Here is a 26,704-nt window from a genome sequence, read left to right on the forward strand (position 1 = left end):
CGGCTACCATAAAATCCCACAACGGTTTGGGTTGGAAGGGACCTTAGAGCCCATGTCATCCCACCCCCTGCCATTGGCAGGGACACCTTCCACTATCCCATGGTGCTCCAAGCCCTGTCCAGCCTGGCCTTGGACACTTCCAGGGATCCAGAGGCAGCCACAGCTTCTCTGAGCAACTTGTGCCAGGGCCTCCCCACCCTCATGGGAAGAATTTTCTTCCCAATATCCCATCTAGCCTCTGTTAGTTTAAAACAATTCCTCCTTGCCATGCCAAGGGTCAGTGCGCTGGAATGACAACTATGCCAGTGGGAGCACTGGGGATCCTGCCTGGGGGAGAAAATCCTTCCCAGTCCAGAAAGTGCTGTCACTAACACTATGAATGCATGATGTAATCTGCCCTGATTTCTCTAGTCAACCCTTACTTCTTTTTTATTACACCATTTACAAAATGAAAACTTGAAAAGTACTTGGAAGAGTTTTAAAAATTAATACCATTCCCTTGGTCACCCCAGTTGCTGCTCCAGATCCTGGTTTACAGGTTAAAATGGGATAATGAATTCTGAGTGAGATCCCAGCCCTGCAGTGCTTGTTCCATGTGATGCTTTGTTTGTTTCCTTGTTTGACACCTCTAAATTGGGGGTTTCAGCCTGCTCAGGAAGAGAGGAGGGACGACCAGGAGCTTTTGGGAAGAGACCTCGAGGGCAGGGAAGAAGGGGAAGCAAAGGAAGAGGGTGCCAAGCCAGAACAGAAGCCAGAGTCTCTGGAGACTAAAGAAGACAAGGATTTGAAAGCTGCCCAAAAAGCAGTGAAAAGACACAGAAACATGTACTGCAAAGTTGTCTTGCTGGATGACACCATTTTTGAGTGTTCTGTGGATGTAAGTATTTTGGGGGTTTGGTTCTGCTTCTCCTCTCTTCCCTCTCCCTTCTTGAAAAATCACCATAAACACGATTTAATAGGGGCCTAATGTGCTGCCAGGGAATTACATGACAGGTTTTACTGCAGAACAAGCTTGCTGTAAGCTATAACAACTTATTTAGTGTGTTGTAAAAACCTCTGGGTACTAGGAACCTTTATTTTATTGTTCTACAATTCCAGGGTACCTTATTTTATTAAGGCAGGGGAAAGTTAAAGAAAAAAGAGCAAACCCAAACCTTATACTACTTGCTGTTCATGATCTCTCTTATTTGTATCCCAGGCTAGAGTTTAGGTTTTTGGGGTAGGTTGCAATTGTCTAAATAATTTTTGCCTTCTTGGCTTTGAATAAAATGGGTTGTATAAAATTGATTGGTGCTTTTCTAGTCCCCCAAGGTACCTTTACCTCTCAGGCTACTGGTTCACTTAGCTCCTGGTGCTTGGATGTAAAGAAAAACACACTGTGTTTAGCCTGCAGTTGAATATATTTGCAGTAAACAAATTAAAATTATGTTGACTTAGAGCACTGCAGCCCTCTTCATATGAGATCTTTTTTTCTCCTTTAATATGTGTATTCTCTCACAGGGCCGTGGTGCTGTCAGGGCAATAAAAAGAGAGCAGAAATCCCTATTTTAGTATCAAAGTACTTATCTGGAATATTAAGAATCTGGTACTTACCATTGGAACATACTTCTACCAGCTTGTTTTCCCTCAGTCCTGCTGGTAAAGGGGCCAGGAGCGGGTATGTGGGCACAGGGCTCCTTGTGGGAACAATCACCTTAGGTGGTCCTGGGCAAGTAGGTCAGTAGTGTTTGTGTAATGGTGGCGCTACTGGTACTGCCTGGGATCAGCTTAGAGCATCACTGCCCCCATTACCTTCTCCTTGGCCAGGGAGACTATGTGCAGCCCCAAGGAATCTCTTCCCCAAGTCCCAGTGACAGCTTGCTGTGGCTTTGTGCCTTAGTTTGCTGCAGCAATGCCTTTGGATACCATCATGGACACTGTTGGAGGGAGAGCCATGGAGAGTCAGGGAGAGCCTGACTTGAGCAGCACATGAGAAATGTCTCTCTGTAGGTCCAGAGTGTCATAATGCACACTGCAGAGGGTTAGGAGGCCACTGTGTCAGTGAGACTCTTAACTTGAGAAGCACCCTTGGCTTTAGTGCCAGTGTAATTCTGCTCTGACAGTTTGAGAATTTATTAAGATTTAACTGGGGAGTAATTGCAAAGGTGCAGGCAAAGAGCAGCACAAATGCCTTCATCCAGGGAGAATTAGTGTTTTCAGACATCCTTTCTGACTGACAGCCCTGGAAGCTTTTTCGTTCCTATATCAGTGCCAATTCCTCGAGGAATACCCAGGCTAACACATACATTATGTTACCTATAGAGTCACAATGTGTGCACAAAGGACCTGACAGCTGAAAGGCTGAAATAAAGCCAAGGAATAAAACAAGGCAGGGGTCTTGGAGCAGTTGCCATGCAGAGAAGGCTGACAGGAGAGCTGCGGGCATTAGTAAAGCTGTTTTTGCGTCACTGGAGCTGCACTTTCTTCTAGCAAAGCCGCCAATGGAATGAGCTGCTTCTGGTTGCCATAGTTTTATGCCTCAGGGATGTTTTCCTTCATGCTTTTGGACTAAAAGGATGTCTCTTACTTGGCCAGTTCACTTCTGCAGGATTTGGGGAAGAGAAAAAGAGGAAATAGGAATGCTCAGAGTGTATTTCTGGAGGTAGGAAGCTGTTTGCTGAGTAGCTTTGGGCACATGAGGCAGATGGAAGAAGCTGGTTTTCATCAGTAAAGAGGGGTGATGGAAAGGCCATCATGGGCTTTGTTTTTTCTGAACATAAGAAAAGTCAAGTTGCCCCTGAAATGAATAGGTTGTTGCAGCAGTTTCATCTCTTGATCGACACCTGAATCTAGGGGATACCAGCACTGTAGATGTACCTTGGGAGGGAAAACCTGTACAGATCCTTGGTGTCTATTAAGCTGTATTGTAAAGGCCAGCTTTGGGGGATTTTCAGACATGGAGCTGGTGGGAAGAGAGAGACCCACTGTGGTTCTTGTTGTGCCCATGGAATTTTTATGTCTGGTTGCCTCTTGAATTTTTATGCCCTTTCCTGTTAGGAGTCCTTTCTCTGAAACAGTCAGGAGGTAAGATTTGGAGCTACTCAGGACCTTTTTTCCCCTTACTGACAGTGCACAGTGGTTTGATCCTATTCTCTTCTTCCCCTCTCCTGTGAACAAAGACAGGCAAAACCCAGCTCTATCCTACAGAATTTCTTTGTCTATTTGCAGAAACACACCAAGGGACAGGATCTACTTAAAAAAGTCTGTGACCACCTCAATCTACTGGAAGAAGACTACTTCGGTTTGGCCACATGGGACACACCAACCTCCAGGGTAAGCAGCTGCTGGTCTCAAGGGGATTCAGCTCTTTCTGCATCATCTCCCCAGGCTAGGAAGTGGGGCAGAAGCTCCTCTGCAAACTTGTTTTGGTGTCCTCCCTAAATATGGATTGTGGGTCATGACACAGGAAGAAATGGTGAATAAATGACTACAGGAGTGTGGATTTTTGTCAAAAAGCTATGTGAATCATAGAATGAATCCTAGTGAACTTGGGTCTTCACCTGGAGAAAAGTCATTATATTAATTTACTGCAAAATAATGTCATTAAGTTATAAAGCTAAAGGAGTCAGGCTGCCCTTGCACTGGTGTCAGCATTGGGAAGGTTTGGTTGGAGCTATCCAGAGCATTTGGAGTTGAGCCTTTGCCCTGCAGAAGAACAGATGTGACTCTCTACCAAAGCTCCTACTCATGATTTCAGTTTAAGGTCTTTGTTTAATTTGACTCAAGCAGTATCTTTTGAGACCTTGTTTACCCTTTAACTCAACAATTACTTGAGGTCTATTTCATAAAGCCAGAAGTGAGATAATTGAAATGAAGGGCCCAAAGCTGTGTCCTTTAGATTAGTCATGTTGGTCCATATCCTGACTCTTCCTCTGCTTCACCTTCAGCAATCCCCCCTGCCCAGGTTACTGACTGACAGATGTCTGTTATTAAATACTTTATATTGTTTTATACACAGGCAAAATAACAACCAAAAATAACACTATTTGAGACAGGCAGAACTCCTAGTTTATTTTACAGTCTCTGGTGTCTTCCAGTTTTCTTGGATGTGAAATGTGTTTCCATGTATATAACCTGGATATTTTTTATATCAGAGGATTTTTTTTTATTAGAGTTTGTTCTTGCAGAGGGAGTGGTAGGTGTACCTTTAGATCAAATTAAGAGCAAAAAGAGTGTAACTGGAGCAGCTCAGCTTCTTCTGCCTGTGCTGTGGGCAGTTCACTGCTTCATTTGGCTATCAGGAAAAATTCCTTCCTGGAAGGAGTTATCAAGCCCTTGGCACAGGCCACCCTAGGAAGTGGTGGAATGTCCCTGGAAGTGATCAAAAAGTTTATAGATGTGGCACTTGCAGACACTGCATAGTGCTAACCTTGGCAGTGCTGGAGTAATGATTTGACTTGATGATCTTAGAGGGCCTTTCCAAATGATTCTGTGGTTTCCTAGAGCCTTGGACTTGCTCTTGGCGTGCCCAGGCTTTTGGAAGCGGAAGCATGTACCTTCTCCCCCAAACCAACAAGGGCTGAGAGGTTGTGCAGCTTTTTAACTGTAGGGACTGAAAACAGATTGTTTTGTCACATCTGTGTCCCAAAGCTGGAAGCTGGAGCAGATGAGGCCACTGTCCATGGATTGTTCAGCTCGAGTGTTTAGCAAGCTGGTTTGGTTTGCTCTGATGGGTGAAAACACCATTATTTTTTTTAATCTTTCTGGTTATGTTTCATTGAAGTTTGAAATCTGAAGCTCTCCTGCTGTAACTTCCAGCAAGACCTCCCCAGAGTTACTGATTCACAGGTGAAATGGTGTTAATAGGATCCAGGGATGAGCTCCTGTGCCTCACCTGCAGCTGTGTAGAGCAGGTGGAGATACACGTGTATATTCCTGGATAGGGAAGGGTTGTATGTGACATTTTCCACCTTGATATTTAGGAAATAAACTTTCTGAGGACCAGTAATTAGCTACATGGGCATGGCAGAGGGTGACAGTGGGATTAGGAGGTTGTGACAGTGGCTGGAGCAGCTGGGCACCATGGAGCAGCAAGGAGCTCATTGCCCTGAAAGGGAGGTTTGTTTCCCACTCATTCATGACCCAGTGGGATAAAAGTGCTGTTAATTGCTGTTCCCATCATTGTCTGCTGGATCAAGCAGGGTGGGATGCATGACTGCACTCTGGGCTCTCCCCAGTAATGAGCAGTTGTGGCTCAGCCGTGGAAACACTGTGCTCCAAGCTGTGGCCCTAAAAAGACAGCAGATCTTCCTTTCAAATGGATTTTGTATCCCCACTTTTATATGTTAGAGTAGGCATATAAAAAGAGGAGATTAAGTGTAAGTATTGATGTCTCCCTGCCATGAAGTTACGTGTCCTTCTGGTCAGGAGAGATTAACTTGGGGGATTCAATGAGTTAATTCCTTCACCTCGTGAGACCTGGATATCCAAATCCTATTCAGAGCTGGTGAAAATGAAGAGGTGGTTAGATGTAACCTCTCCAGGAGGGTTGCTAGCCCAGTGCCAGTGCCTGCAGCAGGACAGGCCCTGACTCCTGCAAAGGGAAAGGCTCAGACATGGAAAAAGCAGGAATTGTGTTTTGAAGCTGAAATTGCACCACCATCCCACAAAACCCTAAATTACAGGGGAGGGGGAAAAAATATATTTCTAAATTTGTAGCAGAGATAATACTAGAAACTTGAGTCAGAGTTAAAAGATGTGAAGTTTATGTCACACTCCTTTAAAAAATTCCAGCCTTACTCAGGAATTGGGTGTTTTTACTCGTATTTCAGCAAATAGGTTATTGAAGACTATAGCTAATAATAGAAAGTCATGGTGATCTTTGATCTGAATAGGGTAAGTAAGGAGACAGGCAGCTTAAAATTAATTTATCTGTCCTATTTGACTATTTTTAAGGGTTATAGAGAAAAAAGCTGTTGTACAAGTGCCCCTGGTAGCTGGATGTGGCTGTGGCCATACCTGTTACTCTGTTCTTGCAGCCCTAAATAATCTGCTTTTTTTTCCCCCCTCTTGTTACTCCTGCCTCCCTTATGAATCCCTGGTAGGTGAATGGTTGGAAATACACCCACGGAGACCACCATCTGGAGTGAAAGTAGTGAAGAATGTACCGTCTCTTCAGTTTCCATGGCTGCTTTTGTGTCAAATATTGTCTTTTTTTTTTTTTTTTTCCCTGTATTTTTAGCAATTTTCAGCTTTCTGCGGTGTTTCTAGAATGTCTGGTAAACTGTGAATGTTTTTATCCTCTTACAGACATGGCTGGATCCTGCCAAAGAAATAAAAAAGCAGGTTCATGGTAAGTAGATGTAATTTATCATGTGCGGGAGGTAGTGGTTTCTCCCAGTGTGGCCCAGGGATGGAGAGAGGTCAAGTGAGGGTGTCTGGCAGGGATCAGCACAAGTTCAAGCAGTCTATGCATTCTTTCTGGCCTTCTTAAGATTTTCTTAATCTAGATTTAGGAAAAAGTGTCATTTCCTTGGCAAAACAGCTTGAGGTGTGTTTGCCTGAAGTAAAACCACACTGTCAATGCAGTGCTGAAATGGGGATGTGCTCCTTGCTGGAGGATAGGAAAATGGGTGTCAGTGGGAACCACTGAAATCCCAAAGGAGATTGGGAGACCTCAGGAAGAATTTTTTGGTGGAACAAGGTTTTATGGACTCTGAGGCTGTTTTGGGGTCCAAATAGGGGCACTGGAATGATAAATGGCTTGAGAAATATCAGCTCAAATACCAGATGCTCTCCCAAGTTGAGTTTTAAGGTCTGCTAGCACTGAATTAGTTCAAGATGAGGGCATTGTCAAAATTAAGTATGTTTTAGAGGCTTTTGTTTTCTCTTGGGAGCAAGTCTGACTGCTTTAGAAGTTCTGGGAAGGAAAATACTGGTTTTTGGATCCTTGTGGTGGGAGGCAGAGGTCAAAGTGTGTCATTAAATGCAGATTAAGGGGGCATTGCAAGGCTGTGGAGTAGGGAAAGCTCCTGGTCCTACCATCTTCTCTTGGAATCAGTAGCAGGGTGCATGTGAAGGGCAGAAGCTGCTCCATCCCTAAATTCATCCAGTGAATGTAATGAATATCACCCTGCTGTGCAATCTGGTCCCCTGGGGATGGGTTAAATGGCGAATGACTTGATTTTACTTAAAGTGAAGGTATTTTGCATGCACATATGAATGTGTGGACACCAGTGTGTGGTGGTTTAGGTAACCTCTGTTCCCTTCATTGTCACCTTGGAATCACTTGTTTTGAACTGTGTGCGATGAAAACAACGCGCCTTGTGTTTAGTCCCAGTTATGGCATTGCATAAGAAGTAAATCCAGGAATGCTCCATTTCCCCTGCTCCCTGTGTGAGATTGGGATAAACTTCCGAGTGAATTAAGTGCAGGGGTAGATCTTCTCTTTCTGAAATAAATCTTATTTGGAACTAGTGTTAAAGGGCACAGCAGGGGGAGATGTAACTATGGAAATCGCTCAGGACTAGCTTCTACTGGGAAATGGGATTGTTGTCAAGGAAAAGAGTTACGTCTTCAGCTGTGTCATCTGGGCTGTCCATGCCACATATCATGCCAATTCTATGTGTGTTTATGTGAGTTCTGACTTAGTTAATGCCTCTAATGGTGCTATACAAGGTTTGCAACAAGGTGTATTTAAACAATTAGGTCTGGACTTGAAAAGCTCTTCCTATCTTGGTGCTTTCTGTCTTCATCCAGAGGTTGATGCTTGTGTTGGGCTAAGTTTAAGCTGTGTCTTAGCACCTGACCCCCGTGCATTAGGCTGAGGAGTGACTTAACACAGCCTTCCTTGAACTTTGAAATTTGGGTTAAGTAGTAAACCAATCCATTTAATTGGTCAACCAACCAAATCATTAATTTATGTAGCGTATGCCTGACCTATCTTCATGCATCCCTTTTCAGTCAATGAAGAAACATGTCAGTCATTGAGCTTCTTAGCAATTAATTTAATTTTTGCCACAAGTTGTGGTTAATCCAGGTGATTTTCCCTGCCTTGTTTTTTTTTCTTCTGTTTTTCTTACCTACTGTAAATGAAATCACATCTTACACTTACACAGGTGTTAAGCTGCAGCCAGCTGTGAGAGCAAGCAGAATCGAATCAGTGTTGCATCTGCTAAATTCTGAAGATCAGATTGTCTATTCCCAGCTCTTTTTCTCTATCATCTGACCATCACAAAGCTGTCCCAGTGTGTTTATTTTTCTCAAGCTCTCCCTTGTCATTGCAGGAGGCCCCTGGGATTTTACCTTCAATGTCAAGTTTTATCCGCCAGATCCTGCCCAGCTAACAGAGGACATCACCAGGTGAGTTATCTGGGATTCCTACTGACATGTTCTCCTGGATATGGACTAGAAATGTTTCATATTTGGATGATTTTCCCTCCTTCAGCAAGGACATCAGATGCCTTTGCCATTTGGAGGGGGTTTGGTTTGCTTTTAGTGGATGTGAGGATGCTCCCACACTCCACTGGAGTCCATGTGTAAAGCAGTGTGTGTGTTCATATAGAAAAGAAAATTCTTACCTAAATCCAACATTTTCTGGTCATAGTGTCCTTTACTTCCTTTGCAGAGTGGAGGTGACCTTGAATCCCCCAGTCCTCCATGCTGTTTACCTTGGGAATAAGTAAAAACTGAAAACAAGCAGTGTCATATGTTCATCGGTGGCATAAAAAAAGAGACTGATCCTCAAGTTAATAAATATCTCTCTGTTCTCTGTGAATAGTATTTTCCTTTCTACCCTCAGGTATTACCTGTGTCTGCAGCTTAGACAGGACATCCTTACAGGGCGGCTGCCCTGCTCCTTTGCCACCTTGGCTCTGTTGGGTTCCTACACTGTCCAGTCAGAGTTGGGAGACTATGATCCTGATCTCCATGGCCCAGATTACATCAGTGAATTCAAAGTGGCCCCAAACCAGACAAAAGAGCTTGAAGAAAAGGTTGTGGAGCTTCATAAAACATACAGGTAGGGCCTGATGGCTGGAGGACTTGTTTGTGCACAGCAACACATATAAGGGAACTAATGGGATTTTCTAATGTTTTCCCCACCTCTGTGAGATACAGAAAACCTGTGGATGTCCCATCCCTGGAAGTGTTCAAGACCTTGTTGGATGGGGCTTGAAGCAACCTGGGATAGTGGAAGGTGTCCCTGCCTATGGCAGGGGGTGGAACAAGATGATCTTTGAGGGCTCTTTCAATCCAGACCATTCTGTGATTTTATGGTGACTCTGTGAACATTAGCTTTTAACAAAAAAATCTAATACTTTGGATAAAATCTTTCTAGGAGCAGGAACTCTTTTTTTTCCTGCATGAAGAAGAAATTTTTTAGAAAGCAGATGGGAAACCTTGCAATTATTTATAGTAACAAGTGCTTTTTTTTCCCCCCACAGAATAGCCATGAAAGTGGAGTTTACTTCATGTGCAAATGCAAAATTTACTTGTTTTAACCTTGCCCTTTGCCTTTTTTTAATATATTTCTTTGGGACTTATATAATTTTGGATTGTAGTTTGATTTAGTTTCTCTGTTTACACACTGTAGCCTACAGCCTGCTTGGGCCATTCTTCTACTACATTTAGGGAGTAACATTCATTTCCTAATGAAGGAAGTGGAAGGATTCCAGGTGATCCAGGAATTACAAACTTGCAGTAAGTGTTTCCTACTGCAGCCATGACCTGGGCAGGTGTGTCTGGTTCAGGTAGGGTTGAAAAACTCCTGAGACTCTCCCTGGTATCAGATTCAAGGGTAAACCTCTTTCTCATCCTATTTTGGACATGCCTTCCTAGGAAGGAAAAGATGGAGCAAAGACAAGATTTTCTGACAGGCAGAAGGGAGCAAAAAAATGGAGCACATTGGGATGGATGGATGTGGGCTGTGGCTGTGACCACTCAACACTTCACTCAAGCCTGCAAATCAATATTTTAAATTGATTCCCCTCCATTTACACTGAGAGGAGAGGAAATGAGGGAAAATAAGTACTGGGCCTCTGACAAGCTTCATGACTTGGAGTCAAAGGCTGTGCTAGAAGTGGTGGATCACAGTGCTGAGTTATTCATGGCCTCATCAGAAGGAGACTTTAGTGTATAAGATGTAGTTATATTTAATCTGTCTACATGTGCAGGAGAAAACAACACGTTCCCATTTAATTTCTGGTCTATAATTTGTGAACGGTAAACTTCAGAGGGTTTTCAGTGGGAATCATAGAATCATAGAATTGTTCAGGTTGTAAAAGACCTTGAAGACCATTGAGTCCAGCCACCACCCAGCACTGCCAAGACCATCATTAAACTATGTCCCCAAGTGTAACATCCATATGTTCTTTGGACATTTCCAGGGAAGTCTCTGCTAAACCATGCTCTGGCTCTTGCTACTGTATTTGCAAAGCACAAGGCACATATCAAGATGATGACTGCTCCTGGGGCTTTCCTACAAGATTGTCCTTACAGTGGACTTTGCCCTGTCTCCCACCACTCAAACCTCTATTTACATCACACACAAGATGGATGTGAGCACTCAGTAAGGAAGACATTAAAGGAGGGTAGAAAATGAAATGTATGCCACTGAATCCTCTCCCAGCAGAGCTGTTAATGTACCTCATACACCAGAAATGTATTAACAGGGACACTTCAATAACGTTGATAATGGCCTCCATTATCAGGATGTCTTTGTTAAATTGTGCCACTCCAGCAGACAGGGCACCATCTGTTCCTAGAAAACCCCTCATTCATCTGATCCCCTGGTTGGAATCTCTGCTGAGTGGTTTCAGCTGTCCTGTGTTTGGTTGGAGAGCAATAGCTGGATTTGGGGAGGTCTGTGGGGATTAGGACCTATCACCTTTTGCTCAGTTGGGTTTCTTCTGCTGAATCAAGTTTTGTCCCCTCACTGCTCTTCCTCACTTCCTTCTCTAGTGCCTTTACAGCTTCAGAGGAATAAAGTGCACCCGTGTTATTGGGATATCTCAAAGCACAAATTTGGGCAGTAAGAGTGATTTCATAATTCATTATCTGGGCACAGATTTGTTTGTGTTAAAAGCATAAGTAAATCTAATGGATTTCATGAAGTCTGATCTGTCTCCTCTTAAAAGCAACAGTTTTGAGAATACCAATCCCTTTCTTTTTCTGCAGATCCATGACTCCAGCCCAAGCAGACCTGGAATTTCTTGAGAATGCAAAAAAGCTGTCTATGTATGGAGTCGACCTTCACCAAGCCAAGGTGAGAACCAGCGTGTGTGCACCTACCTGTGGATTTTGTAATTTGATTATCCTTCCCTTGCAGGAGCAAGTTTACCTGTTTTGGGAAGCTCCTTTGGAAAGTGAGGAAGTACAAAAATACTGACATATAACAGGAATGCCTCAGGCATTCCTGCAAGAGAAGTGATTGTTTGTGGTTGCTTATTATTTATATGCCACAGGAAACTTTCCAAAGCTCCTCGTATAGACAGATCTTTTCTCTGAATAACTTAGAATACAATACATATTCCCTGCCATATGAGCCTCTGTGCTCCAGGAAATGCAGGATGGGCTCTTGATGAGCCCTTTGGGCAACCAGCAGAACAGGAGAGATCAGGAGGAGGGAGGAGGTAGTTAGGAAAAGCGTGAAAGAAGAGGAGGGGTGGCCATGGAGCTGGGAACTGGAATCCGAGTGGTGGGGAGATGAATTTATGGGAAGACCGGAGGGATAATTTGGAAGGCAGCTGTTGACATGAAGCTCATAAACCTGACACTGCTTAAATCCTCATCTGCATTCCCAGGACTTGGAAGGAGTGGATATCACTCTGGGAGTCTGTTCCAGTGGCCTTCTTGTTTACAAAGATAAACTGAGAATCAACCGCTTCCCATGGCCCAAAGTCCTGAAGATTTCCTACAAACGCAGCAGCTTCTTCATAAAGATTCGGCCGGGGGAGGTACGACTGGCTCCTGTGGGCTCCTGTCATCCTCTGTTTCCTTGGGATTGGCACTGTGTGTGTCCCTGGAACACAGAGCAGGGCGGGATCAGGCTCTTCTCTGCAGGAACGTTTGACATGGGGGTGTCTGATCCCAGCTGAACCTCCGAGCCAGCTGGTGACTGTGTAACAACGTGTCATCCAGCACCACCTCCTGGCATCACTGGGTATTCCCAGCATCCAGGGAAAGGCATGGGTGGTTGACAGATGAAAGTGGGGCAGAATGAACTCATTCTTTGGAAACGGAACAAGACAGTGGCTCTTTGTCTTGTTTGCATTCAAAGAAAATAATTAAAAATTAGAATTAGCTTTTCATCTAAGTGCAGGAAGCAGGGAATGGATGCACTGGTGCTGCCTCTCCTGAATGGGGCAATCTCTGGAGCAGCCAGGTTACATCAGGGAGAGAGGCTACAATGGGGATCCACCTCTTTCCTCTTCTTCCTCCTTCTTCTGCTTTGACTGCCACGAGCCAGCCTTGCAGGGAGGTCAGTGTTTGACCTCAGCCAACATCTGGGCAGTATGACAGGGGGGATAAACCCATAGCATGTTGCTCTGCAAAATCCCTGTGCATCCTGAGGGATGCCCAGGCTAGTGGCCAAGCCCTCTCTTTCCTCTGACCTGAGGTCCTGCTGCACATTGTGGAGCAAGTTCAGCAGTTTGTGCCACAGCAGACCAGAGTGGTGGGCTGGGGACTGGGCTCCTACCACATTTATTTCCTGCTATTCCAAAATAACTTATTGCTTTCCGCAGCAAGAACAGTATGAAAGTACAATTGGGTTCAAGCTACCAAGTTATCGGGCAGCAAAGAAGCTCTGGAAAGTATGTGTTGAACATCACACCTTCTTCAGGTAGGTTTTCTGAACAGTAGCCTCACCCTGAGTAACTTAGTGCTTGAATTTAACTATTAAAAATGAACACTGTTCCTTAGCTTTTTGGGAAAATGGGAGAGAAATGGTTTCAGGGACAGTAGGTGTTTATTTTGCAGAAAATGTTTAAGCAGGTTCGGTCATGTAGATGTGAGAGATCATTAGTATGTGCATTTCCTTGGCCAAGTGGATGCAAGAGACTCCTTTAATTTCTATTTTAATTCTTCTTCACATGCCCCTTCCTGGCTTTGGAGGTGTGATTTTTAAATGTGTGTATCTTTCAGGCTGACTTCCACTGAGGCCATCCCGAAGAGCAGGTTCCTGGCACTGGGCTCCAAGTTCCGCTACAGCGGCCGGACGCAGGCGCAGACGAGGCAGGCGAGCGCCCTGATTGACCGACCTGCTCCCCAGTTCGAGCGCACGGCCAGCAAGAGAGCGTCCAGGAGTCTTGATGGAGGTGAGTCAGTCCCTGCTGTGTCTTCTCTCTCCCTTCTGGAGTCACCAGGATGCTGAAGTACTCCTTAAAGAACACCTGGATTCCCTGCTGTACGAAAACACAGGCTTAACTTGTTGCTGTAGTACAAGATCTTGTTCCTGCCCCTTAGATGCTTAGGAATTACGTGCCTGTAGTGAGACTGCATTGGTGCTCAGTTGGTTAGAGCATGGTGCTGATAACACCACAGGAATGGGTTTGTTCCCCATATTGGCCATTCACTTAATGGTGAAAGCAGAGTATTCTGTGATTCTCTGATTCTGAGTTGGACTCAATGATCCTTGTAAGTCCCTTCCAACTCAGAAAATTCTGATTCATCACACAACCTTCGTTCACATCAACAAAACCACCCAACCAAATCAGAAATTCCCCCAACAGAGAACGTAAGTGGACAATTTGGGCCTAATCCACCCCTTTTGCCTTCACCACAATTACAAGAATTCCCTATGATCATTCTTCTCTCTAGCATTGCTCAGTATTTTTGCCCATTACCTCTCCCAGTTTTTATCCTTTTCTCAATATCACAGCACTGTGAGGTCTGTTACAGGTAAATTAACTGTATCTCAGGCAGACCCGATACAAAAATGCAAACCGGGGGTGGTCCCAGGAGAACTGACTGATGAAAAGAACTTAGGTAGGTGCTGAAGGCTTATGGCTAAGTTCTGCTTGTAAAGATATTTCATCATTTGATCTCAAAGCACTTTCCTTTAGAAAATCAGGAATTAAGTCATGTTTAAGACTTTTTAAATTCCGTAGTTTTACATGAGGGGGAGATTTTTTGCCACGATAGAAACTTTTTCAATGTCTCTTAAAGTGATTTTCAGGTTGGAGTTGAGGTGTGTCAGTCAGATGGGCTCATCCCTGAGATTTTTAAAAGAAATTGATAGCAGCAGAAGAGGTGAGGCATGGAAAAAGGAGTGCCTAAGTTTGGTCTACACGATCTATATCACATATTAAGATCCAGGGAAAGAGGAGCATCCCTGTGCACCACGAACACCTGCCTGATGGAGCAGGGACTGTGTTGCTTTGATCCTTCAAGTTTGTTCTGCAGCCTGGGGGAACCAGGGCTGCTCAGCACCCCATGGCCAGCAGCAGCCAGGCTGTCCCTGCTTCTGGGCTCAATGCCATCCTGAGCCTGGGTTTTATGTTATGGAGCTGGAGGGAAGGGATGGTTCAAGCTCCATAAGGTATCAAAGCCAAATTCCAGCTTCCCTGCAGTCTGGGCATGTGAGATTCCTCAGGCACAGTGCACAGCAGCAAGGGAACCAGCCCTGCTGGTTGCCCATTGACCATGCCATTATGACTCCAGATGAGTAGAGAAATCACAGCTGCAGTGCTACACCTGGATGGCAGAGCTGGGAGAAGAGCAGCCTGGGAATGTGACACTCCTGCCCCCTTGACATCTGTGCCTTTGCCATGCTGGCAGTCATTAACATGTGCCCCGTTTCTTCAGCTAAACGTGCGACTCAAAAGGTTGAGTTCAGAACCATAGAGGAAGAGAAGCAGAAGGAGGTGGTGGTGGTTGAGGTCCCTGAACCAAAACCTGTGGATCAGATCCAAGAGAAGCCAGGTATAGCTGTGGTGGTGGCTAAAACTCTCTGCGGTGCCTTCCCTATCCTCTACATGCTTGTTCCTGACAATTTCCAATTTTCACCAAATTGGGTGGCTTTCTCTCTTCATTTCTTTGCAAGAAGAGTTTCCCAGTGAGAGGAGATCCAGCCCAGCTCTGGAAGACTCCTTAAATTTCCACCTTGCACCTTATTAGACTGCAATTCTTGTGGGCAGGTGGGGAAAAGATTAGGATGTGCTGGCGCTTGAGAACTCTTTTTTTAAATGCAGGTAGTTTTGTATATATGGATTAGAAAACTTTAAGTTTTCATGTCTCAATCTGGAAACCTCTCATGAAGCTTCTGAAATTCTTCATCCCAGAACGTCCTTGCCATTGGATTGGGGTTTTTTTTGGTGTTTGAGAAATGCTACCCATTTTGCTCTGTGGAGCTTATATTTCTCTTAGAATACATAGTATTAATAAATATGAATGTTCTTAAGAGGTGTGTAGGTACAACAGCATGTTTGAATACTCAAAAGAGTATCATAGCAGCAGTGTTGCAAATATTTGCAGTCTTCATCACTTGGATAGTGACCACCTGTGGTATGTTAGGGCTGGAGATAATTCACATGCAAATACTTTAGGTATCCTCCTACCAGGCAGAATTTTTTGACTGCTTTACTGCATGACTGCTTTTCTATATCTAGATGAAGTTTTCATGAAGTGTGGTAAACTTCCTCTCCATGGGCATTCCTTGAATCCTCACTAATCAGCATCTCCTGGTGGGGAAAGCCAGATGCTGTAAAAGCAGAAGGTTGGGAATTTCAGACACCTGGGTAGATTTGAAGTTGATCACTCAAGTACATTTAATTAAAGCTGCTAGGTTTTAGATAGCTTTTTCGTCTGGATATGTTTTTCCTGGATTTTGACAGCCAGCACCTGCCTCCCTCCAGACTTTGCAGGCAGAGTCCTTCCTAGTTCCACGCTCAAGAACTGTTCGTGTGTCCCATGTCTCCTTTCCTAGACAAGGAGCCCATAAAGCTTATTTTTGTGTTCTTTCCTCCTCTCATCCATACACTGTTGGGTCTGACAGCACTAAAAGCACTGGCACACAGTTCCATGATGGAAAATGACTACTGAGCTGCCTGCAAACCTCCTTGCTGTTCCCAGCTACTGAGAAGGATCTCCTCACTCCTTGCTGTGGTGACCATCATGTGTTTGTGTGGGTCCCCAACACCTATTAACACCTGCAAACCTCTTTCTAGCCAAACACACTCTTGAAACTTTTGAAATGAAACCCATTGCAGAGGAGGAAGAGGAGGAGGAGAAGGTAGAGGTCGTTAAGGTTCCTGTTGTCAAGCCAAAGTCAGTGGAGCTGGTGCAGCTGCGGTCAGGTACAGCTGAAGTGGTGTTTGGTGGCAGTGGCTCCTGTGCTGATGCTGCTGAGGTGAAGTGATGCAGTGCTTTAGCACAGTGGTTACACTGTTTCTGGTGGTGTTTGTTGGCACTACAATCCCTCCTGGCTTTGCTGTGTGCTGCTTTTCAGGTGTGCTCTGGGTGCAGCGAGGGGGTGCCATGCCCTGGCTGTGTGTGGAAATGAGTGTGCAGCTCTTAAAGCTCCTCCCATACTGTCCCTTCTTGTGAGGTTTGTTCCCCTGAGCTGCAGGAGTGTACAGTGCCTGGAAATCAGGTTATGAGATCTGGGACTGCTGGAGGTCAACCTATATTCCACTTTATTTCTTCACGAGGGAGCTTGCCTAGTTGTGGAAGGATGTCAGAGCAACATCGCTGCTGCAGACAGATTCATATTAATCATAATTAAAAATAGAGTTGATTATTTGTTGCAGGAAAAGGAGATTGAGGCCATAGAGGGAGGTAACTGGGAACATCACATGTTTCCTTGGTTGCTATGAAAACCACTGGAGAACAGTCATGGCACCAAGTCTGCCAGAGCTCCAGGAACATTTGGACAATGCTTGCGGCATGGGGTGGGATTGTTGAGATATTCTGTGAAGGACCAGGAATTGGACTCGATGATCCCTCTGGGTTTTTTCCACCTCAGCAGATTCCGTGATTCTGTATTCCACGGAATGTGTGGCAGCAGATCAGACAGACATCAGCTGGTGTCAGACCTCCTGAGCACATCCAAGGCTCTCCTGCTGTAGCTAGCCCTTCTCATCCACCTCCTGTACTTTGCCTTATCCTGGCTTTTCTGCTCCAGTAGGGACTGTTAGTGAGGTGATGGACATGGTGATGGTGATCAGTCATAGAATTCTGCAATGGTTTGGGTTGCAAGGGACCCTAAAAATCATCCAGTTCCAACCTATGTTTTATATTTCAGTGCTTTTTACTGTGTTTAAATCATGGTTTAAAATAGTCAAAGGCAGTTAATAATGAAAATGCAACTAAAATAAAGTTCTGGCAGCCCAGAACTCATTGTTGGATGGCACAGGAGAAGCTTTGTGTCTGTTACATTTTTTCTGCATGTCTTGATACTCTGGGAGCGTAGCAAGAGAGATGACCCTGCGGATTTACTGGTGGCAATATTTCCTTTGCTGCTTCCTCTTTAAGGTGGCATTTTAACATGTCCATAACTTTTTTAGCCAAACGTGATCTTGGCAGTATTGAGATAAGCCCAATTGAAGAGGAGGAGGAGGAGGAGGAGGAAGAGAAAATTATGGTGGTGAGAGAACTAGAGCCGTTGCCGAAGGAGTCAGGTACCGCCACCATGACAGTTTTGCATTCCCAGCATCCTGGTCATCCCAGCCATCCCTGCCATCTCACCTCTGTACAACCTTCCCAGCAGCTGTCACTGCTTCCGTGACATGAATACACTGGGACACAGCACTGTTGTCCTTTGAAGAGGATAACACAGTGTCTGGGTCACAGAAATGAACTGCTGTGCCAAGGAACAGGGAGAGAATGGAGCTGGCAGTGGTGGGGTGGGTTTTAAAGTTGTTTACAACAGGATGTGGTGTCCAGGAGTTTTTCTTGAAAGTGTCATTCCAATCTCTGGAAATTCAGAAATTTTAAAAAATTCTTTTTTTGCCTCCACCTTGTACATTTTTGGCCATATGGACACCTTATTCTCTCTATGTTTTATTAAGACACAGATGAAATGTTGTTACCTTTTCAGTACAACAGGAATTCTTACTAAGGAGTTGCTTGAAATTACAATTTTTATTTTAACAGCAAATTTTCTGTGAGTGACTGGCTGGACATGAGTGACCTCATGTTGACTGGAATATGATACACAGTATAGTCCTGCTGCAAACTGTGATTTTGGGAATGTGAGATCATGTCAAAGATATTCTTTTATGTGACAGGGTATCTTTTTAGTGAAACATCCCTAAAAACCAACATGAGGAAAACCAAATCACTTATTATATACCTAGGTGCACACAGGAAATTGATTTGGGCTTGCTTTGTCACACAGCTTTGGCTTGACTATTTCCTTGGGGTTAGGCAACTACCTGGCAAATCAGGAACTGAAGTAGGCAGTTGATTTTGTGTGGACCTAGTGCTTGTATTCACAACTGTCATCCTCTGAAATGATGACTTTTGGCAGCATGCTGTTCATTTCTGCACTGTCTCTGGCCTGGAGGTGCTGGGTATCTTCCCACTGTGCTGCCTTGAAGATATCCAACTCGGACACACAGCCCCCAGCCGGCCTTGAAACCTACCGGGAAGTTGCTAAGAAGTTTGCTGGAGCAATGCTTGTTGATTTTTTTTTTTTTTTTTTTTGGGTGGGGGGAATGAAAGCCTGTGTTTTTCTTCCAGAAGCCATCTGTTTCTGTGTGAGGAGATGCCCATGAGTACAGAACTCCTCACTCTAGTTGCGTTGGAATGGAGTCTGTGTCAGTTGTGTGTAAAGGACCCGGAAATTCATGGCACAATGTCAAAAACAGATTTATCTTTCTGGTGTGGCTTCTCTGCAGAGTGCAAGCTTGCTTTTTGTAAACCATCTGGTATAGGGTTTTATTTGATTTTATTTTAAACCATAAGGAAAATAATCTCAACTCTCCTGTACTAAATGCACAAGCTGCTTTGCTCAACATCTTTATTTCTTTTCCCTCTTTTTTCATCTTCCTCCTTCTCCCTTTCTTTTTGAATGACAGCACTGTAATTTGGAAAGACTTTGCACAATCCTTTGAAAAGTTACCTGCTCTGAACCTTGTCCCTGTCTGTCCCCCATCCTCAGCAGTGGCTGTGATAACCCCAGAGCGGAGTCCCCGGCCTACCTCAGCCCCAGCCATCGCTCAGAGCCACCCTGCAGAGCCAGCCCCAGCTAAGTCCAATGTGAAGGACGTGGCCTCATCTAAAGTAGGGAAGGAAACAGCAAAATCTGATGTAAGACGTGAAGAATTTCCACTAGAGAAACCCAAGGAGCCAGTGGATGCCTCAAAGGTAGGTCAGAGCAGAGTCTCTTGACAAGAGCTGGGCTGGAGTATCACTCAAGAAAGTCACCCCAAAGCAGCAGCTCTGTCCTGGGAGATGAGGGGTTTATCCCTCATCCCTCAGTGCTGGGTGGGAGCAGGCACAGGGGTCTGGGTGCCAGGGAAATCCCAGCTGTGACGTTCGGTGGAAGGAGCTCCAGGGTATTAGTGTCTGGTATTAGTGTCTGTAGTCAAAGCAAGTGCAGCCTGCTGATAGATGGTTAAAAACACTGGCAAGGGCTGTACATGATCATGGAACTAGCATTCAGAGCTCACCCATGGCCAGGCTGTGCCCCCTGATTCCTGGTATGACAGCAGGAGGGAATTCCAGTGAAATCAGTGATAATGGAGCTGGTCTGCAGCCCAGCGCCAGAATGTTTTTAACCTTGATAGGCTTTTGCTGGGAGAGCTGGTAATACAGTGCTGCAAAAACTAAAACTTTAGTTGAAAATGGCACTGGTGAGACTTTGGGGAGTTTATTGTTTAAATGCAGTACTTTTAACCATTATTTGGTCTTTCTACAAATGTCTGAGTTCTTTGCTGGGGTTGATACATGTGTGCTGTTCGAATAAGTTGAAATAATGTGCAAAGTTATTGCTGATATTACAGTGTCCTTAATATTAGCAGATATGACTGACTTATTGAAACCTTGCAGGGGTGCAGCGGAAACGTTTGCCTTGAGACACAATTTTCACATTACTCCAAAATTTAGCTGTTCTCAGCATTGCTGGAGCCATATAATTCTAAACATATCACACAGTGGGTCTTGTGTGAGCATCTCCAGGGAAAATTCCTATTAATTAAGGTTTGGAGATGGAGGTGAAGAAAGGGCAATTGCTTCAAAAAATTCCATAGCCTGCATGAACAGTAATTTTTAAATGAAACTGCTGAAAGGAACTTCGGATTGGCACTGTGGGGTGGGAATCAGAGCACAGAGATCCTGCCCTGCTGTTCCTGCCCAGCTGTTCCCCCTCCCCCATGTTACACTGAGAACGAGGAAATCTTACTTATCTCATCTTACTTATTACAGGTTTTTTCCTAAATGCTTGAACATTAGATTTTTTTCCCCCTTTAAACATAGATGTGGGAGGAAAATGTGGATTTGAACATACTAAATTTACTGTTTCTCCAATGGAGCTGCATCACTTCTTTTAACACCCACTGATGCTTTTGCCTTCAAAGTATGTGGCAATCTAGTTTGCCTAAAATACTTCCCTTAGAGTGTTAAGACAATCTTGGCTCTCTACTTATGGACAGGAAAGAACCCAATTTGTGATGTTAGGCTTGGTTTTGTGGCTCTGCCTCTTATTACTGCCTCCTCCAACATAATACCTGCGATACAACCAATAATTTCTGATTTTGAGAAGGTCTCTGTTAATTTGAGCATGTTGCTTTGTTTGGATTTTTGCTGGGAGATCCAGCTGCAAATGCCATTTGAAAACATTGCCTGACCAGCCTACTGCAAGTGGGAACCCCTTCTTCAGAAGCACTGGAGAGCACTGGTTTCAAATACAAATAATTCTCAAGCTGGAGGAATTATTTAACATGCTGTTGACTAACAAAGTGCTGGGGAGCTGCTGTGTCATTAACCCCTTCCCAGGGCTGCATGTTGGTTTTTGCATGTTCCCCCAGCATTTCAAAACCAACTTTATGCAGCTGTGTTTGAAACTAAATGGTTTCTTGAAACAAATCTACTAACAAGAAATGTTTTTACCAATTTATTTCTTAAAAATAGGTGAGGAAAACACACATTGAGGTCAGAGTCCCCACCACGAATGGTGCCCAGCCCCAGGTTTGTGCTAATAATTCAGTTCAGGTTGCTCACGTTTTTTTTTTTCCCAAGGTTCAACATAGTTAATGAACCAATAACTCTTTTTTTTTTTTTTTTTATCACTGCCCAACAGCAGCAGCCTGCAGAAAAAGAGGAAGAGCTGATAAGAATGAGGAAGGTTAGCCATTTTACCCTTTCACCAGCCAAATTTGACATATCATTCATGCATATGTAACCTGTTTAAAAAGACAGTGCTCCAATTTCTTTATGGGCTTTGGGTTGGGGTGTTGGTTTTCTTTAAACTGTCAAATACTTGATTTGAAAATTAATAGCTTTTTGTCCCATAGACAACCTCATTGCTGAAATTATGCGTGTTGAATATTCAAAACAAACACGTGTTTTGATTTATGAAATTTCTTTTCTGTAACAAATTTAGTTAGAAAGTAAATGTATGCTGCATTACAAGAAATGCAAAACAAAAATCAGGAGAAAGCTTCTTTGGTATTGATTAAGTAATAGGGAAACATCCAAGATGGGAAGGTGGTTAAAGGTTGCTGTGTGCGTTGGGACCTCGTAAAAGTCCCCCCCGGCAGTGCAGCCTCGAACTCAGGGGTGGGCCTGCCTCTCTCAGGAGCCTGGTGTGGTGACTGTGCGAGGCTTCCACAGAAAACCAGGAACTGTCTCTTTGTGGCCAGAGCCAAGGCCCCCTGGGAGCTGTCTCTTTAAAGGACTCATTGCATCTCCCATTCTCCATAAGCCAGATGCTCATTCCCAGCGGGAATTCCCACCACATGCTGCCACAGCACTGCACTCCCAACGCTGAGTTAACTTTTTAATTTGCCAATTTATCAATCCCACAAGACCAACGTTTTAATTTTTTGTGCTTTTTTTGTTTTGTTTTGTTTCCCCCTTTTCTTTCATTTTCACAGAAGAGATCAAAGAGGCTAGATGGTGAAAACATTTATATCAGGCATAGCAATTTAATGTTGGAGGTTTGTATGAACTTGAAGCTCTTTTTGAGTTGCATTTGCTAAACCTTCTGCATCTGCGCTGAACTTCTTCCTCTTCTGCTGCTGCCCTTGTTTTTGCACGCTCTTGCATGAAAGACTTTTTAATTTGATTTCGTTTTTTAATTATGCTTCTGCATGGTGACAGTGACATGATGATGTGCAGGCCTTCTTCCTTCTTCTTCTTCTGACTTTCATTCTCTCATACCTCCCCAAAATACATGATTGGCAGTGCTCGGATCTGCTCTGGGACCCGCTGGCTGCTCAGGGGCTCATGGATTGTAGTGCTGGGCTCATTAACCAGTTTTTCACTGCTTGAAACAAATTATTTTCCTGGGGGAAAAGCCAGTTTGTGAAAATATAAAATTCAGGATGAGCTACTTTTGAAGTTGGGGCAGATTGCCTAGAGCAGTTGTGGTTGCCCCTGGATCCCCGGAAGTGTCCCAGGGCCAGGTTGGACAGGATTTGGAGCAAGCTGGGATAGTGGAAGGTGTCCCTGCCCAGGGCAGAGGAAGAATGGGATGGGCTTTAAATTCCCTTCCAGTTCAAGCCATTCCAGGATTTTGTGAAATTGTCACCCCTGCAGTGTCCAGGCCACCACAATGTCCATGTTGCTTCAGGCAGGAGGAATCTTTTTGGATGCTGCAGTGGTGTTTGCAGCTTTTCCATCCTCTTCCCAGCCGTTTTTGGCCTTGCAGCTCCTCATCACCCCTGGGCTCCATCCTGCCTCTATGCCAGGTCCCTCTAGATCTGATAGAGAGGCTCAGTGGTCACGGGTGGCTCATCCTTCCACATTACAGCTCCTCCCTTTGGATTTGGGATCCCTTTCCACTTGTTTTCACCTAAGCTCAGTCTCAGAACAGACTATGCCAATCATATATTTTATTTTCTTTAATACACTCTGTTATGGGAGATGTTTTGTGGCTTCTGATACTCTGGTCCTGTGTTACATGTTTCTACTCAAACTTGCAGCACCAGCAGCACGTAGGGTTTCCCTGGTGATATCTCTTGAAAGTGGAGTGTACTAACTGCCTTCTCATCAGAATGTTCAAAGTATTGCAGCTTCTGTGTGGGTTTCTTGGGGTTTGTTGTTTTTTGTTGTTGGTTTTTGGTTTTTTGTTTTTGACTGCTGAGCTTTGAGTGACAAGTGAAGGGTCTGCACATGATAGGCAAAGTTCAGCTGCCGCCGGAGCACTCTGAGGACCACGCCTGTTGCTTTTTCACCCAGTTCCAACAGCTCCAATTCCCCAACCCCAAACAGAGCTTTGTCATTGCTTCTAACCTCTTTTTTCCCATCAGTGCAATACTTGACTCCAAGCCCTTTCTGTCTCCACTCCCCTTCCCACTGCTCTGTTGCAGGTGCTCCAGTCCTCCCCTACAATCGGGCTGACCCAGCAGCTCACCCCCTTTATTCCCTTTATTTTTTTAATCCATGCACTTGGCAGATCGGATATTTTCCTGGCAGACCTCACCCTCCTGAAGCTGCCTGGTGATTTTACTGAAAGGCTTTTAGCACTCCACATGCACCAGCTTCCTGCAGGAAAGGGTGAAACAGGAGGAAAAGGGTGACACTGAGCAAGCTGGTTCCTCAAGGTGCTTCCCAGACCCAGCTCTACAGAGCTCCTCATGGCTTTGGCTCCTCTGCCAGCTCTCCCAGGCCCTGCTCCTGCACAGTGCTGGAAAGCCAAGGTGGTCCTTCCCTCTTCTCTGAGCCAGGAGCAGCTGTAGGGTTCTTGGACCAGGCAGGGATTTACCCCAGAGTCCACAGCAGACTCATTTCTACTTTTTTTTCCTACCTAACAGGCACTTGCCTTATACTTTCATCTAGGATAGAAGCCAAAATTTGTTATTTTCCCCCCAGAACTGTGCCAAAAAAAGTAAATATTGTTAAAGAGGCATTTGGGGTTTAGCCCTCTGGAGGGAGGGTGGTGTGACCTTGGTGAGCTGCAGAAATGGAGATTTTTGGGAAGGCCCTCCTTTAGGGATGCATTTGCTGTCCCATCTTCTAAAATCGATGGGCTGAGTAACACCTAAAAGCACAAAAAAAGTGAAATTTCCTGGTGATGCTTTTACTGACCTTGATTTCTCCTTTTCTTGCTGCTTTTTGGCCCCATCCTGAAAAGTTGTTTGCCTTCTGCAAAAGCTTTCTTTTCTATAGCCTCTGGTTTGCTTGCAAGGAAGAACTATTTTTAACAAGTTGACTTGCCTTGAAGTATGGGTGTTTATGCTGTAAACTGGCATCACACAGTAGAAATCTGACTTTTTCCAGATGAAAAATTTTAGCAGGAGATTTTTGATTGATCCAGCATCAAATAAATTTTCAGTTTGATTTTTTTTCCAAAAACAATTATCTCATCTTTGTTTCTGAAGTCTAAGACTGCCTATGATAGCTACTGGAGGGATGAGATGAGAGGGAGAGGAAAATATGGTAATGGGGATGTTCTGGAAACAAAGATAATTTCTGCTAGGAAAAAAGAGAAACAGGTATGAAGCGAGTAAATAAAATTGAGAAAACATTTTCTTTATCATCAATTGTATGAATACCAGGAAATACTCATGCTAGCAGAGGGTAAAGAAAGGAAAACTGCAAAATTTAAAGATGTTAAATTAAATAACCCAAAGAAACATAGTCTGGCAACTTTAAAAAATTCTATCTGGGGAAAATCCTTGATATTCCAGCTCAGCTGTCACCTGGTTTGGTGTAGCTTGAGATGAACCACTGGCATGTCCTGCTGCTGGACAGGACCTTATTCTGGGGTTGCAGTTTATCCCAGTTAATCAAAGAGGAGGAGAGAGGATGCTCCCTTTGTATGTTGGCAGTGTGAGCACAGTTTGGGAAGTTGTCAGTAGCTCTGCTGAGTGCAGCTTTGCTAAGCACTGCTTAGGGAGTCCTGGGTCTCTCTGTGTCCCTTCACTTATCCTGTCCTTTTGCTAATAGGATCTAGATAAGACCCAGGAAGAAATAAAGAAACACCATGCCAACATCAGTGAGCTGAAGAAGAACTTCATGGAGTCCGTCCCAGAGCCTCGGCCGAGTGAGTGGGACAAACGTTTGTCCACCCACTCCCCTTTCCGCAGCCTCAACGTCAACGGACAGATTCCCACGGGAGCGGACGGAGTGAGTACCTCGGCATGGGGTGTTCCAAGGGCAGCATTGCACTGTGGGATTCAGCTCCCCTTAGCTTCTGCTTATTTTCAATTTTAATAGTTAGTATTGACTTGTAACGTGTAGAATGTTCTCTGAGGGAATCAAAGCTTTAGCCATAGTATCATAAAAATGTGATTTTTTGGTAGAGAAGGATGTAAGAATTCCTTAACTGGTAGCTGCTTTTCCTAGTGTTGCTGTCAATGTCAGATGCTAGAGAGCACTTCCCGTGGCTGGTTTGGGGACTCGGTTATTCCTGGATCTCCCCAAAATGGGGAAAAAAACTTGACAAACCCAATATCCAAAGTCCTAAATTATTACTTCAGAGATAACATTGCAGATAACCCAGTGGAGAAGCACTGGGATGGGATGATTTTTCCAAAATCACTTTATTCTCCAGTTAATCTGGTATGTCGTTGGGTTTAGACTTGCATTAGGAACTCCAGGTGCTGATCTGCTGTGGAGGCTTTGAGAAGACTCCTCGGGTGGCCACAGCAGGGCTGTTCAAACATGATGAGAATCTCCCTTCTTCCAGGAACTGTGTGTTAGTAACCACATACACTCACAGTTTCTCTGCTAATTTCCTTAAAAAGGTAATTTTTCAAGGAAAAACCAGTCACTATCTGGTTTCTTCTTGGCTAACAGACATCTCTGTGTCATACTGGTGGCGACTGGCTCAGATTTCGAGTCTGTGAGTAAAACTGTAGTTAGTACCTGTGGTAATCAGTCTTTTAAGTGGTAAATGCAATTTTTTATTGCAACAGAAAAATTGCATCCTGACAGCAAGTGGTGGCCATTGAAGACTCTCTTGGTTGAAAGCCCAGTTTTTCCCCTTCCTTCCCACAGCCCTGCAGATGAACTAGTATTTCATGTTCAAACCAGGCTGATACTTATTAATCAGGAAATAATCTTTCAGTGGATGGAGGGTAATTGTAACATGTACAAGGGGTTTAACACCAAGTTTACTACGGGTTCCTCAAAGCTTGGAGTAAAGCCAGAACAGCTAAAGGGCTTTTTTTGCCTACTAGAAAAATGAACTTACTCAGGGTTGGTTGTTACAAAATCTCAGAATGGTTTTGATTGGAAGGGAATTTAAAGTCCCTCCAGTCCCACCCCTGCCATGGGCAGGGGCACCTTCTGCTTGTCCCAGGTTCCTCCAAACCCCATCCAGCCTGACCTTGGACACTTCCAGGGATCCAGGGGCAGCCACTGCTTTTGTGGGCAAACTGTCATTGGGATCACCCTGTTTAACACATGGATAGACTTTACCCTCTGTGGCTGAGCCTCAGCATTGATTACTCAGGAGTGTGGGCAGCAGAGCTCTGCTCACAGTGCCCAGCGGGTGGGACAGAGCAGAGGCTCCCAAGCTCTACAACTGCAGTTCAAGAATGTTATTCTTGGTTTTTATGAAGAATTTCTTGCAAGGTGACCACACTGAGACCTTGGGGGGCTGCTGGTTACCATA

General features: G+C 44.4%; 1 protein-coding gene across 27 annotated transcripts in view; it reads left to right on the top strand.

The window, feature by feature from the left end:
* Positions 1-26,704, top strand: part of EPB41 (erythrocyte membrane protein band 4.1) — a 95,276-nt gene that overhangs the window by 46,617 nt on the left and 21,955 nt on the right. For 10 of the 27 annotated variants that reach the window (XM_059868912.1, XM_059868915.1, XM_059868918.1 and 7 more), the window contains 16 exons: positions 647-877; positions 3,208-3,312; positions 6,289-6,331; positions 8,265-8,340; positions 8,780-8,998; positions 11,155-11,242; positions 11,781-11,933; positions 12,723-12,820; positions 13,123-13,295; positions 14,785-14,901; positions 16,146-16,274; positions 19,082-19,287; positions 21,052-21,108; positions 21,221-21,265; positions 22,017-22,079; positions 25,033-25,212. In XM_059868912.1, the coding sequence (XP_059724895.1) occupies positions 824-877; positions 3,208-3,312; positions 6,289-6,331; positions 8,265-8,340; positions 8,780-8,998; positions 11,155-11,242; positions 11,781-11,933; positions 12,723-12,820; positions 13,123-13,295; positions 14,785-14,901; positions 16,146-16,274; positions 19,082-19,287; positions 21,052-21,108; positions 21,221-21,265; positions 22,017-22,079; positions 25,033-25,212 (1,806 nt within the window). In that variant the 5' untranslated portion in view covers positions 647-823. Of the gene's footprint in view, positions 1-646; positions 878-3,207; positions 3,313-6,288; positions 6,332-8,264; positions 8,341-8,779; positions 8,999-11,154; positions 11,243-11,780; positions 11,934-12,722; positions 12,821-13,122; positions 13,296-14,784; positions 14,902-16,145; positions 16,275-17,483; positions 17,598-19,081; positions 19,288-21,051; positions 21,109-21,220; positions 21,266-22,016; positions 22,080-25,032; positions 25,213-26,704 lie in introns of all 27 variants that reach the window. The other 17 variants (XM_059868920.1, XM_059868898.1, XM_059868910.1 and 14 more) reach the window with 11 other exon arrangements.

The sequence above is a fragment of the Haemorhous mexicanus genome, chromosome 27 (assembly GCF_027477595.1).
Source record: "Haemorhous mexicanus isolate bHaeMex1 chromosome 27, bHaeMex1.pri, whole genome shotgun sequence".
Classification (NCBI taxonomy): domain Eukaryota; kingdom Metazoa; phylum Chordata; class Aves; order Passeriformes; family Fringillidae; genus Haemorhous; species Haemorhous mexicanus.